The sequence below is a fragment of the Rhodamnia argentea genome, chromosome 1 (genome assembly GCF_020921035.1).
Source record: "Rhodamnia argentea isolate NSW1041297 chromosome 1, ASM2092103v1, whole genome shotgun sequence".
Classification (NCBI taxonomy): domain Eukaryota; kingdom Viridiplantae; phylum Streptophyta; class Magnoliopsida; order Myrtales; family Myrtaceae; genus Rhodamnia; species Rhodamnia argentea.
Genome location: NC_063150.1, coordinates 4,081,470 through 4,095,856, shown reverse-complemented (window position 1 = coordinate 4,095,856; position 14,387 = coordinate 4,081,470). Strand labels below are relative to the sequence as shown.

Here is a 14,387-nt window from a genome sequence, read left to right as displayed (position 1 = left end):
CAACGCGAAAATATAAACAAGGAACTTTTGCAATTATTAATCATTGCCGTCCGCAAGGGATCATCGGAGAGAGAGCGATACATGATCATCATGTATAAATCATCGTGTGTGTGATATAATTCAATGATCTCAGTTGAAACTAAGAATTGGAGAAATTCTATATGTTTCGATATGCAATAATGAACGTTATTATTTATAGGCTTTATGAGGTCACTATTAAAAGAAATCAAATAAACAGAAACACCAAATATAATTAATCAAGATCAATCAAGCACAAGTAATATCAAAAGAGATATATGCATAATCCCGAGTGATATGCAGAATGAGAAGAAATACCACCATAAATATCTCTAGAATATATCTAAGTTATATCCTTAACAATCTCCATCCCAGAGCTCATCCAACGACTTGTAAGGCCCATCCTCGGAAACAAACGCTTCCCCAGAAAATCCTCTCCTCTGCGGGATCCGAAGCTTGATCTTGTCCGAGTGCTCTTGGCTAAGTTCCCAATCCAGGATTTGTAGGTTCTCCTTCATTCTCTCTTTGTTGAAGCTCTTTACTATCACGCTTGCCCCTTGCTCATGTATCCATCTCAGTGCAACCTATAATATTTATATGTCGAGTTACACATATATACACTTAAGATATACAAACTTGAATCCCGTGATTTATGAAATTAGCTGAGTAATCTTCATCGATTGGGATTTATATAAATGACGACTAAAGTTTTTGTTCCTTTAATGCACTAAGATAGAGAGAGACCGCAAAATGCTTTGTAACAATAATATCTATCTTGCATATTTAGAATTGGTTTTGTCATGCCGCAAAGAAAAAAAAATTAATAATTACGGAGACATTTGACAAAGAAAGAAAGAGAAAAGTAAAGTTGAAGATCATTTTAGTATTTGGAAGTTGAAATGGGGAAAAAGAAAAACTATTTCTTTAATTTTTTTAGATAACCCTCAAATATATAGGTCCAAAAATGCATTAGAGCAAGACCACACTTATCTAGAATCACAAGAATTTCACTCTGTGGTTGCTGAAGAAGCCGTACACAAAACCTATTATCTCTTTATGGTACTGACCAGTCATTCTCATTCATGCACACAAGCTTTTAATCCTTAAAGAGACTACATCGACAAGGACGTGCATGGAGGAAGATGTTACCCATTGCCTTCTCTTGTAATAAGCAAATTCACTTTCTTCCCTCCTTTCACTTAAATACCCGGAGAGGAAATTTCTAATCTAAAGAACATTACTTTCTTTCTCCAAATTAGTCGCGTTACGTACCCAAACGCGCGCGTTTACCTGTACTTTGTGATAGTTTACAAATACACGGTCCTATCAATTTTTTAGAGAACAATCTTTTTTTTCAAAGTCATGAAAATCAACTCGCAAGGGTTCGATTTGACAGGACTAGAAGTCGGTTTAGATACGATAGATCTTTTACTCGAATTACAGCATCTCCTCTTCAGAGTAATCATGGAAGCCTTGTCTACTTCTCAAAGAAAGAAAATTTACCTGAGCCACAGTCTTTCCTCTGGCGATAGCAATATCCTTAAGCACATGACTCTCCATAACCACAGATGAACCCCAAGAAGTTCCATTCGCGCCCAATGGGGACCAGGCACTCACATGTATTCCATTCTCTTTGCAGTATTCCCTCAGCTTCCCTTGTTGCCATCCCGCATTCATCTCCACCTAAATCAATGATGAACCCACAAAGAAATTTAAAATAAATTGATGGAATAATTCAATATTTGTACACATATAATATTCTTTCTATTACCTGGTTAACAGCTGGAGGAATTGTGGCGTGCATGAGGATTTGGGAGAGCTTCTTGGTGCCAAAATTGCTGACTCCAATGGACTTGGCCAAGCCCAGTTTGGAGCACTCTTCCATGGCCTCCCATGTCCCTTTCACGTCAAAGGGCAACATTTTGCCCTTGAAATCGAACCCTTCGGTTCCTTCCTTCACTCTTATTGGCAAGTGGATTAGATAGAGATCCACATACTCTAAACCGAGCCCCCTATTTAAATCAATACACACCAAGCAGTAAAAATATACAGGAAGAGATCAGAAGTGAATAATGCATGCAACTTATAATAATGTATCTGAAGTGAAAATTGATGTTTATCGCGTAAATTTTTTAAATGGAGGAACTATTTAAGTAACAAATCAAAAAGAAAAAAATCAGAATGGTTGGAGTGTGGAATCTTCCACAAATCGGAAGAAATATCTAAAGGATCAATTCGTGAATGCTCATATATTATCGTCATGTTGATCATTTAGAGATTTCTTCTAATTTTTTTTTTATTCCTTTTCAATAAGAACTTCTTGTATGGTGTTGGAAGCTAATTTCTGACTTCTAGGGTTATTAGAACTGTATATAGTGCCAAGCAGTCAAGATGAACAGGAAGAGATCAGAAGGCAAATGATCAAGAATTTACTGGAGAGACTTCTTGAGGGCGGGAAGAACGAGACCCGGATGGGCGTCGGCGCACCAGAGCTTGGTGGTGATGAAGATGTCCCCGCGTCTCTTGACAAGCCCTCGGTCCAGGGCCTCGGCAACTGCCCGACCGAGCGCCTCTTCGGAGCCGTAGCATGCCGCTGTGTCGAAGTGGCGGTACCCGACTTCGATGGCATCGAGGAATATGGATGTAAGCACGTCGGGCGGTGGCAGATTGGTCGCCGCCCCACCCATCCCGATCAGCGGCATTCTCGCGCCCGAGCTCAGCACCACTTCTGGGACCACGACGTTGGACATTGGTGCTCTGTGTTCAGAGAGAGAGAGAGAGAGAGAGAGAAGTGTAAGATGTCGGAAGGATTCTTTGACGGTTTTATGAGAAGGAATGCTCGTATTTATAACGAGCGGAAGAAAATGAACTCGAGCATAAAAAGATGGAAAGTCTCTTCGTAGCAAAATAGGTACGGAGCCCAGATTTTAACTCGTATTTAATAGTGTGAGTATTAAATTGATTGGCTTAAATTTTGAAAACAAGCTTAGCCATAAACGGGCTACCTAACAATTTAATGAGTTTTGAATGAAATTTAAATATGCCATAAATGACTTATCTAATTATATTAAGTGAGTCATAAACACGTTATTTTTTTAAAAAAAAAATTGGACAATTTATAATTTATATGTTTTTTATTTTTTTATTTTTTCTTTCTTTCTTTTCCTTTTTAATTTTGTGAAATCCGGCCTACTTAGTCGTAGCGCAAAGGGACAGCGGAATCCAAGACTATGGGAGATGGGCAACTAACTCTTTCAAGTCGGAGATGCGGAGTTTCCGAGGTCGGTCTTGCTTCTGTTGGGCTAGCTCTTTCCGGGAGCTAATCCGAGAAATCTAACTTAAACAGCCTTAGTGAGTCTTCCATTTGCTATCGACGACCCTTGCTAGCCACAAGGCAAGGGCTGCAACACTGGTCTGGTCCTCAATCTAAGTTTGTCGTTTTTAGTTTGTGAAAAAAGTTTTCCCGAGAACAATTAATTTTCTATCATCCAAAATTGGAAAGTCGAAAAATAATTTCCCAAAAACAGTTTTCCTTCAAACAGTCGGCCCCCTAGGTATGATTAATTACTTGAGAGAGTTCTTGAGGACGGGAACAATGAGATCCGGATGGGAGTTCTTGAGGGCGGGAACGATGAGGTCCGGATGGGCGTCACCGCACCCGAGCTTGGTGGTGATGAAGATCTCGTCACGGCTCTTGATGAGGCCGTGCTTCACAGCTTTTGTTGGGAATGCGTAGCAAAAGTCCGATACTTTCACCTAGGGAGAGATCACTAATAGGAAGTTCAAATCCGAGCTTGTCAATATATCCAATTAAACTCATCTTTATTCAAAAGCTTAAGCCAATGAGTTGTAGACCAACTAAAACATATTAATAGCTCAACACCACATCAATTATCTGATATATGACTTCTCTAACACAACTCACATGTGTATCCTAACAGCTTCGGTAACAGATCGGCCAAACGGCTCGTCCGTGCCATACTGGGACGCAGTGTCGAAATGGCGGTACCTGGCCTGATGACGCACAGGTAAGCGGAAGTCGACACGTCGTGCGGTGGCAGAGGCATCGTCAACGTCCCGAACCCGATCAACGGCATCCTGTGTCCTGAGCTCAGTACAACTTCCATCGTTGTCCCTCGTGCGACGGGATGTGTCTGTGTCTGTTGCGTGAGCGTGTGATGTACGCGGGAATACAAGTAAACGAGAAGAGATAGACATCCATTTTTAAAACGTGGTGGAAATATATTCTAGGGTTTGGGAAGTCCGTCTTTGACACGTAATTTGAATTTTGACTGCGCAAATGTTGACAATGACCCACCTTCTGCCAAGACAACGTCCCACAACTTTTCAATACTTGCATAATTGCTTTGCGATTTTCGTACAAACTTATTAACTTTTACTTATACAACTCGACAAAATTTCGAATTTACGGACTTACCCAATTAAATAAAAAGTCATTTGCCATTTTTTTTAGTGTATATTAAAATACATTATCATATTAAATTGCACTGAGACACATGATCATAAAAAGATAGTAACGTCTAGAAATAAAGAAATAGATATCTAATAGTATCTAATAAATATTTTATTTTTCATGAATGTGCTTTTCTAGTTCTACAACAAGGGGCCTTGAATTCCATGTGACATACTTTTAGAATATTTTGAATTTTGACTGCGCAAATCTTGGTACCTTCAGGTGGGGTGGCTCGTTGAAGTCAAAGCCGTCCGTTCAAATTTTTTCGGTTTCTCTGTCCATTTTGACATAGGTGCATGCGTCAATATATAGCCGGCTCGGTTCGTCGATGACTTCGTTGTTGAGACCCGCCTCCAGACCCGACCCAATTACCTAATTTACCTTGAATTTTCTCTCTCTCTTTTTCCCCTCCCTCCCTACTTGCCATTTCCCACACAGAGGGTAATAGAAGAGATTGTGACAGTGAAAAACACGAGGTTCGGTTCATACAGATTGGAACATAGAACGAACAAAGGTGGGCGGTTTATCACCATCCGCAAGAGAGATCACCACACAGTTGCGCTTGACTGTCATATGTAAATTATAAATGTTTTTGTTCCTTTCATACAATTACACAGTTTAAAGAAAGAAAAGGGCACAAGACACCTCAAGTGCCAATATTTGTGTACGGCGCTAACTTTGGTGCCAATATTTTTTTTTTTGGAATCACTTAAGTGTCAAATCGAAAAAAAAAACGATCAATTTAGCACCAATGTCGAGAAATTCCGACGACCTCATCAAAGTTGGCACTTAAATAATCATTTTTCAAAAAATTAACAATTAAGTGATCCAAAAAACGATCACTTTAGAGCCAAATCGAAGAAAACACGATCATTTTAGTGCCAATAGCAAGAAATTTCGGCGACGTCACTAGAGTTGGCACTTAAATAATCATTTTTCAAAAAAATTGGCACTTAAGTTATCCAAAAAAATAATTACTTTAGTGCCAACTATGAGAAAAAAAAAATCACTTTGGTGCAAATGACAAGAAATTCGGGCAAACTCACCTGAGTTTGCACTTACATAATCATTTTTCAAGATTAAAAAAAATATATTGGTGTTAAAATGAGCGCCGTATATAAATATTGGTATTTGAAATATCCTTTTGTTAAAAGAAAAGAGTAAACTTGTGGAACCGAAAACTTATTCGGAATATCCATTGGATGAAGATTGTCGGGTTCCGGAAGTTATTTGAATACGTATGTGACCGAACCTCGGCTTCAAGCATCTTTCAACGTGACTTAACTGTACAATTCTTTTCGTTTTATGTGCAATTAAGGCTTCCATAAAATCGTAACATTTTTATTGGGGTCATCTAATTAGCGTCCCCAAGATTAGCTGGAAATCCATTTTTATGAAAATTTGTTAATGAGAGCTCCAGGTTTCTTGTTAAGCAAAATTAAAGATGTATATTAGACTTGTTTTAATGTTCTACTTATTCTCATTACACGTGTGATTAATGCTTTCAAGTTTGAATCTCCTTTATAAAGTAGGGATTTAAGAAGCTGACGAGGTAACAAGATAGCGATGTAATCTCAACCACAAGTAATGTGAATGGCAATCATGATAGGACCAATTTCTGATCTTATACCTAGTATTCCACCGATATATTATCACGCTGTCATGCTAGCGAGACCCTATAAATTATGTCTAAGTGCATCAGGAATATCTGTTGACAAAACCTTTGACATTAGGATTTTGATGTAAAGCATCTTGGCACGCTTGCAAAAAAAGGTTCCCGGTCTTGTCTATAGTACACCTCCAAAAGTGTTGAGATCCGATACAACTTACATACTTAAGAGAACACAACAAGAAGGGAAAAAAAAAATTCAGAGGATCGATCCTTTGACAAAACATCACATTATTCTCAAACTTATTCTTGAAAACATCAGGTTCAGTTCCTATATAATTGCAACGCACGAGGAATTTAATATGAAGTTGTTATGCAAGATCTTGTAAGGGTATTTAGAGCTCATAGTGACTTGAATGGCCCGTCTTCAAAAATGAAAGTCTCTCCTGCAATATCCTCTTCTCTTCGAGATTTGCAGCTCCTCACTCGTTTTCTCCTTGTTCAATCCTATGGATCCATCGCAGTGCAACTTTTATACTGATATATCTGTCCACGCATTGTAAAACAATATTCATAATGCAAACACATACAAACATCTATATTGGAAATAAATCATGACTAAAGATTTTTTTTGGCCCTTTTATGTATGAATAAGGACGGTAACTGGCCTATCCATTCTGGGAAAATTATCCAAAAAGTCCTAAATATAGTGCACTTTTGTCAATTCAATCCTATTTTTTTTTTATTTTTTACCAATTGAGTCTTAAACCTTTTTATGTGTTGCAAATTGAGTCCATCCATATAATTTTTCCTGGAAACTACTCACGTGGATGCCGATTGTCCTTTCGTGGAAGGACCGACACTAGCTTGGATAATTTTTAATTATATTCAAATATTTTTAACGAGTTTTTCATTTATTTTTCTGTTTTCCTTCTTTGCTTTTTTCCTTTTTTCCCTTTTCTTTTTCCTTTTTTGCGTTCTTACTTGGTTTACTGCTCACATGTATTCCCTTCTCTTTGCAATATCCTCTCAGCTTCTTTTGTTGCCATGCCACATTCATCTCCACCTAAACGGCGATTAACCCATTGCATAAAACATCTTTTCTCGCGAAATCTCGATGCGGATATAACAATAATGAATAAATTATATATAATCTGTCTTTTTATATAGAACTGTAATGTCATGGTATAAAAAGAGGTGGAGAGAAGCCAAATTGATGAATTTATTCGAGAGAGTTCTTGAGGGCAGGAACAACAAGATCGGGATGGGCCTCGGTGCACCGGAGCTTGGTGGTGATGAAGATATTGTTGCAGCTCTCGATGAGCCCCCCGTCCGAGGTGTTGAGAAAACTCTACTTCTGAATATTTTGATTCTGACAAAACTATCCTTATTCAGAAAGAATCTGTATAATGTTTATTAACTTTTCATTGCAGGATGAACATGTGAACAAAAGCTTATATTGATCCAAAATTGACATTCAGACTCAAGTGATAGTTGTCATGTATTTGCTTCTTAAGTCCTTTAGATGGAGAATGTTACTATCTCTCAAGACCTGTCGTTTTGAAGATTTATGTGACATGTCAGCAAGGACTTTATTGAAGCTCAGAGGTACTGTTCCTAAGTCTGTTTAGATTCGGAGAGCCTCTACTTCTGAAGGCTGCTTCTGAATAATGTTCGGATTCTGCAATATCTTTCAAACAGATTCTGAAGACCTACGTTTGGCGGGTTTTTGATATTGGCGGTATATTGTATGGAAGTTTGTATTATTTGATTGACAAGTTCTTTTTCAATCGGATCTGGAGAATATTTACAATTGGATATTACCTTCCAAGAATAAGAATTATTGATTACTTGAATTAACTCTACTTTTGGAAACCGATGATTTAGTTGTATAGGTGATTGAATCTAAAGAGTTCAGATTCTACTCCAACGGTTACCATATCTTCTGAGATACGGTCTCGTTCAATCACGATTGATGACGTCCAATCCATGATCGAAGAGCAAGCCTTTGAAAGATTGTCCAACGGCTAGTTTGGAAGCAAAGGAGTATAAAAGAAGATTTATGGTGACCAAGAGAGAAGATCGAAACATATAATTTCAGAAGTGCTTGAATTATTCAGATTCACATACTTATTTTCGAGAGTTAAGTATATTATTTCTGAGAGGTTTTGTAAGAGCATTTGAGTGTGATAATCTCTTGTAACCTCTTTTGATTCATTGTAGTGGAATCCAGCCAATCGATCGTCATCATGGGAGAGTGGACGTAGGCCTAACAAGCTGAACCACTATAATCGTTGCGTGTATTCTTCTCTTCCCTAAACTCATTTTATTGTGCTTTAAATTACTCACACGTCTTCTTACTAATCTTATTCAGATTGTGTTTTGAAATTATTTTTATTCCGCATTAAGTTTCAAAATCGTTCATATCACCTATTCACCCCCTCTCTAGGTGATATTGCTAGACTCAACACGGGGCCTCGGCCACAGCTCAGCTGAGTGCCTCCTTGGAGTCGTACAATGCCGTCGTGTCAAAGTGGCGGTACCCAACACATCCGGCGGCGGTGGCGGAGAGCTCGCTACGCAGCCCATGCCGATCAGTGGCATTCTCTCACCCAAGCTTAGCACTACTTCTCAGACTACGACATCGTGCATGCTGATTCTGTTCTCTAAGAGAGAGAGAGAGAGAGAGAGAGAGGGTGGAGATCTAGTGAGAGAAAATGTGGAGGCAAAGGTTGTTTGAAGGAACACTAATGCTAATATCAAGCAGAAGAAAATGAAATCAAGCCCAAGAAAATGGAGAGTCCTTTTATACGTTATAGTTGACTTGAAGGGAGAGGTTGTTTGAAGGAATCTTAATATTAATATCAAGAATAAGAAAATGCAAAGTCGTGTTTATATATTATAGTTGACTTGGGCTTTTGATATAGATCATGTGCAATGTAAGACAGATTTTATATGTTAATATCAAGAATCTTCATATTAATATCAAGAATAAGAAAATGCAAAGTCGTGTTTATATATTATAGTTGGCTTGGGCTTTTGATAAAGATCATGTGCAATGTAAGACAGATTTTATATGTTAATATCAAGAATCTTCATATTAATATCAAGAATAAGAAAATGCAAAGTCGTGTTTATATATTATAGTTGACTTGGGCTTTTGATAAAGATCATGTGCAATGTAAGACAGATTTTATATGTTAGTATCAAGAATCTTCATATTAATATCAAGAATAAGAAAATGCAAAGTCGTGTTTATATATTATAGTTGGCTTGGGCTTTTAATAAAGATCATGTGCAATGTAAGACAGATTTTATAAAGCCGCCCTCGTTGTCATGGAAATTTTTTCACTATTCTTGCGTGCGGTCAGAAGCAAAGGCGTTGTTACAAAATATTTGTACTTTTTTTTGTAAAAAAAAAATATATTCATTTATTATGATAGAGTTCGTGAATACATTCCACAAACTTCAAAACAAAGTAAATCTCAATGTCCAGAGGGCGATAGAGCACCCATTTACTCGGTTGACGATTTCTTTTTATGGGCTTTCACAACCCAATCAACTACTCTGTTAGTCTCTCTACTTACGTGGGCCACTTTCGGCTTCGATAAGGGCTTCAACGGACTGTGGGTTTCGCTGATAAGTGCGTCCAACTCCCAAGTGACCTGCCCCGTATTTGAAAGGCAGATTATCGAATCAACGTGATATGTTTCTACTTCCATATCCTCTTCAGGTCGAGACTTGAGGAACTCTAGGGCTTCGGTAGCACTCATGCCTCCGCCTGTGCTGTCCATGCCGCCTTAAATGAATGAGCAAAATCGTTGCCTAGGCGCCTGTGGCTATCTCTACACAAGAGGGCGATGGCTCCTTTGCTCGTGCCATCCAGGCAAGCTCCGTTGAGGCAACTAAATCTGTAATACATTTGAAATTTAAGTCTTAAAATTTATGACTGTATTCAATGCAAAGGAAATTAGAGATCATAATCACACAAAAATCAAATTTCATGAACCAAATACCTCAATGTTTAGTTATTCAATGCAAAGGAATTTTTTTTAATCAACTTGGGCTTGTTACTTGTGAAAAAACAACTTGGTTTTTCTAAGATCGATTAGAGTCAAATGGTTATTCGAAGAATCTTGTGGGGTCAAAGTGAATAATGTTTCTGGATACATGTTTAAAAAATGTAGTTTTAAGAGTACGCAAATTTTATGAAGTTGTAGCTTGGCATCAATACAGTTTACGAGTGCACGGGTTCCAGGGCGGTTGTGGTATTTGCATTACCTTGGACCGCACCTTATTGGTATTAGAACCAAATTTTCAAAACCTCAATCCTATGGTATAGGCTATTTCGACCATTTTGGGACTTGAAATCTGAAATATGTTAGTTCCATAGATATGTCGCGCTATAGAACATTCTTCGATTCCCACAGATTAAGAGTTTGATGTAGCCTGAGAGCATTTGTCCACCGATTTTGTGTTTTGAGAGAGGAGCAGAAAAAGGTCGTCCGTTTTCTATTATAAAACCCATCACATAGGTTTCAAGATGCCCTGTATTGCCCCATTTTTCTCGAAAAAAAAAATCCTCTTTAAGATAATTATCGTAATTTTAGCTATTAACACAGTCATCATCTAGCTCAAAAACATATACTAAAGTACATGATCATATCTAATAGTATAGTAACACGTAATCATATAAAGACATTAACATTTGAAGTAATGATAAAATAAAGAAATAAATCAGCTTCACCCATTATCGAGAGCACGAACTAAAGTATTTCACTACAGACATAGCCAAACTAAAGAGAGATGGTTGGAGAGGCAAAAGAGCATTAGAAGTACCATAATTTTTTACATCGCTTACTTCAGTATCAAAATTTTTCGACCAATCACTTGAGTTCCACTTTTGTTAATAGAAAAAAAAAACTATCATTCCAATGCTACCACCAATATGTGTAGCCGAATCCAACATGGCAATGTTTAATACAAATTGTCTTGCCAGCAAAGTGAATCGACATGAATTGACCTAACATGGATGGAGTTAGTCAATTCGTGGACAGAGTTAATCGAATGACTTAATTACAGTAATTTGACAAGTTTTAGATTTTGATTGCATTTTTTGAAAGTTGTAGTACTCGGCCAGTCTTTCGTGACAAGTTTTAAGACTTCTAGTGCACTTATTTCGTTATGTTATTACCAAATAATTTTGACTTAATAAGCCACTTATGCAAACTTAATTATTTTTTGATTTATCAACATTTCTATGAAACAACTACTTTTTATTTGCCTTGATAGTATTACATTAACTAACTCTTTTAGAGATTATTAACCTAAATTAATTTCACTCAACAACTTTTCTCTCATCAATTAAATTTCCTTATAACGTTGAGTTACCAACCCTTTTGAGTAACTTAAAAATACTTATTTGGATTATTGTTTATTTCCAAATTTTTCATAACTTTTACAAAAATTTTATCTGCAATTTTTTTCCCTCGGTGGTTTACATGTCCATTTGAATGATGCGTAACGATCCCCACAAGTTATCGTCTTATTTCATTTCAAATTCAGAGAGGATTCACATCCTGACAAACGAAATCTGTATGTAATGTTCTCAAACAAATTGTTGCAAACACCTTGTTCGACTCACAGACGATTGCAAACACATTTGTAAGTTTTGTGAAAAAATGAAGTGGGGGATCGTCAAGCATCTCCGTCCCAGAGCTCATCCCCCGACTTGTAAGGCCCATCTTCAGAAATGTAGAACTCTCCTGCAAATCCTCTTTTCTGCGGGATCTCCAGCTTCACCCTCTCCAAATCCTCCGGGCTAAGTTCCCATCCGAAAATTTGCAGGTTCCCTCTCATTCTGTCCTTGTTGAAGCTCTTCACAATGAAGCTCGACCCTTGCTCATATATCCATCTCAGTGCAACCTGCATATGGATACATTTTGATTTAACCAATGTTGGAAATGAAAAAGACTTTTCGTAACCCAAGCTCATCTTGTGAATTGGAGTCTTGGAAATTATTATCTAGGAAATTATGTTTACTTATTGTTGCTTGTTTTCAAGATAGTTTTAATTGTTCTAGTTATCTGAAGGGTCTATAAATATTATGTAATCCTTCAAGATATGTAATGAATATCAATTCCAAATTTCCTTCTTCCAACAACCAATGAGCAAGATTACAGGCTTCGCTCCCGATATGAAAATGTCGAAACATTCGACTTTTGTTCTATTCGTGGGATGCCTCATGGGATTTGCTCTCAGCATGATGTTATTCATTTTGACCAGGGTTTACCTATGTCTAGCTTCAAAAAAGGAACACAAGACCCAAAGAAGATCTGAAAATAACAAATCACCTGAGCCACAGTCTTTCCTCCGACAACAGCAATCTCCTTAAGCAGAGGACTTTCCATGACCGCTAATGAACCCCAAGCAGCTCCATTTGCTCCCAAAGGAGACCAGGCACTCACATGTATTCCCTTCTTGCGACAATACTCCCTCACCTTCGCTTGTTGCCACGCCAGATTCATCTCCACCTAAATCATGATTGACCCACAAAGAAAAAGTAATAAATCTTGAAGAAAATCTTGATTTGGTACCTCTTTCGACTCAAAGATCAAACTAGAATGATCGATTCTTCCTTTACCTGGTTAACAGCAGGAGGAATTGTGGCACGCATGAGGAGTTGAGAGAGCTTCTTGGTGCCAAAATTGCTGACTCCAATGGACTTGGCCAAGCCCAGCTTGGAGCACTCTTCCATGGCCTCCCATGTCCCTTCCATGTCAAATGGCAACATTTTGCCCTTGAAATCGAACCCCTCGGTTCCCTCCTTCACTCTCGCTGGCCAGTGGATGAGATACAGATCCACATACTCTAACCCTAGCCTCCTATATAATCAACAATACACCAAGTGCCAAACAAAAGAAAAAAGCAACATGAACACAACCTGACTAAACCCAACAAAAGCGCTAAAATGACATGGAGGAAAGATTGGAAAAAAAAATTAATGCACGCAACAGATTATTATAAATCAAAGTGAAAACTAATGATTTTCGTTGCTCCCATGAAATAAATTCTGGTGTGGTCTTCAAAAATATTTGGCGAGATAGGTGTTACGAGAACTGCATAGAGTGTCAAGTGAAAAAAAAGTAGGAGGAGATCATAAGGCCAATTAGCAAATACTTACTGGAGAGACTTCTTGAGAGCGGGAAGAACGAGATCCGGGTGAGCGTCGGTGCACCAGAGCTTGGTGGTGATGAAGATGTGGCTGCGGCTCTCGATGAGCCCTCGGTCCAGGGCATCAGCCACAGCTCGGCCGAGCGCCTCTTCGGTGCCGTAGGACGATGCCGTGTCGAAGTGGCGGTACCCCGCTTCGATGGCCTCGAGGAATATGGATGTCAGCACGTCGGGTGGTGGCAGGGGGATCGCGAATGTTCCAAACCCGATTGTCGGCATTCTGTGTCCTGAACTCAGTACCACGTCCATTGTTGTTTCTCGTGTGGGTGTGGGTGTCCGTCTGTGTTGTGTGAAGCGAATGAGTTTTGTGGGAATATAAGTAGACGAGAAGAGGCGGAGATCCAGAAAAGAGAAGCGGTGAAGAGATATTTAAGGGAGTCTGTCTTTGACCCGGAATTGGACGTTTTCCTGCATGGACCTTTTGTTGGCTTGACGTATATGCATGCGTCAAATATTTGTCATTTGACTTGCCGCTAACTGGTCAACCCTTACGAAATTATTGACTATTCTTATACTAACTTATCAAGGCTTCGTTTATGGGCCAATTGACCCTTGCCGGCCATTGGGCGAGGGCTGCGAAGCCCTCTACGGTCACAGGCAAGGACCAAGGCCAGTGCCAGACTTAGTAGTAAAAAAGGGGAAAAAATAAAATAAAGATTGTAAAAATTTAAGATTTTTTTTAAATTAGAAAATACAAAAATTATTCACGTTAACGTCGGTTGTGCCATATAAAACCGCCGACGTTCACGTCAATAATTTCCGATCAAAATTTCTCGGATCGACTAGATTGATAAATTGTCAAAAGGTTTAGGACTCAATTGATAAAAGTGAAAAGTTTAGGACTGAATTGACATCCGTATAATAAGTTTGAGACTTTTTCAGCTATTAATCCAATGTTTTGTATGCTCCTCTCCCAAAAGAACAGGGACAAAATTGTCGGGTCAATATAACTTACTATTCGAATCTGATCTAGTCGACTCAAGCTTGATATTGAATGAGAGCGTCCGAGGCTCGGTTAGCTCATAGTTAACACACACACACACACAATCGCGA

General features: G+C 38.4%; 2 protein-coding genes and 1 long non-coding RNA gene across 4 annotated transcripts in view; 1 reads left to right on the top strand and 2 right to left on the bottom strand.

Moving 5' to 3' along the window:
* The window catches only part of LOC125314303, a 35,078-nt gene extending 32,162 nt beyond the window's left edge, over nt 1-2,916 (top strand). The window contains exon 3 of the long non-coding RNA XR_007197833.1: nt 2,786-2,916. This is a non-coding gene — a long non-coding RNA (uncharacterized LOC125314303). The remainder of the gene's footprint in view (nt 1-2,785) is intronic.
* LOC125314290 (methylecgonone reductase-like) lies at nt 68-2,800 on the bottom strand. Of its 2 annotated transcripts, XM_048276250.1 has the most exons (5): nt 2,452-2,800; nt 1,790-2,030; nt 1,522-1,701; nt 383-602; nt 68-128 (listed from the first exon to the last, which is right to left on the bottom strand). In XM_048276250.1, exons 1-5 carry the CDS (start codon nt 2,766-2,768, stop codon nt 121-123), a joined length of 966 nt encoding a protein of 321 aa, XP_048132207.1. In that variant the 5' UTR covers nt 2,769-2,800; the 3' UTR covers nt 68-120. The 2 variants fall into 2 exon arrangements, with proteins under 2 accessions (XP_048132207.1, XP_048132205.1); XM_048276248.1 differs by lacking the exon at nt 68-128 and having other exon boundaries at nt 178-602.
* An 8,776-nt stretch (nt 2,917-11,692) lies between the features above and the next one.
* On the bottom strand, nt 11,693-13,611 carry LOC115748696 (methylecgonone reductase-like). The gene is made up of 4 exons (XM_030685276.2): nt 13,285-13,611; nt 12,745-12,985; nt 12,455-12,634; nt 11,693-12,026 (listed from the first exon to the last, which is right to left on the bottom strand). The coding sequence occupies exons 1-4, from the start codon at nt 13,581-13,583 to the stop codon at nt 11,799-11,801; spliced, it is 948 nt and encodes a 315-aa protein (XP_030541136.1). The 5' UTR covers nt 13,584-13,611; the 3' UTR covers nt 11,693-11,798.
* Nucleotides 13,612-14,387: the final 776 nt, after the last annotated feature.

Excerpts from the sequence above, each read along its gene's own strand:
- LOC125314290 (XM_048276250.1), bottom strand. The coding sequence starts at position 2,768 with ATGTCCAACGTCGTGGTCCCAGAAGTGGTGCTGAGCTCGGGCGCGAGA. Across the intron at positions 1,702-1,789 it reads TTCCTCCAGCTGTTAACCAG|GTGGAGATGAATGCGGGATG; the intron begins GTAATAGAAAGA and ends TCATTGATTTAG. Across the intron at positions 603-1,521 it reads GAGGAAAGACTGTGGCTCAG|GTTGCACTGAGATGGATACA; the intron begins GTAAATTTTCTT and ends TAAATATTATAG.
- LOC115748696 (XM_030685276.2), bottom strand. The coding sequence starts at position 13,583 with ATGGACGTGGTACTGAGTTCAGGACACAGAATGCCGACAATCGGGTTT. Across the intron at positions 12,635-12,744 it reads TTCCTCCTGCTGTTAACCAG|GTGGAGATGAATCTGGCGTG; the intron begins GTAAAGGAAGAA and ends ATCATGATTTAG. Across the intron at positions 12,027-12,454 it reads GAGGAAAGACTGTGGCTCAG|GTTGCACTGAGATGGATATA; the intron begins GTGATTTGTTAT and ends ATCCATATGCAG.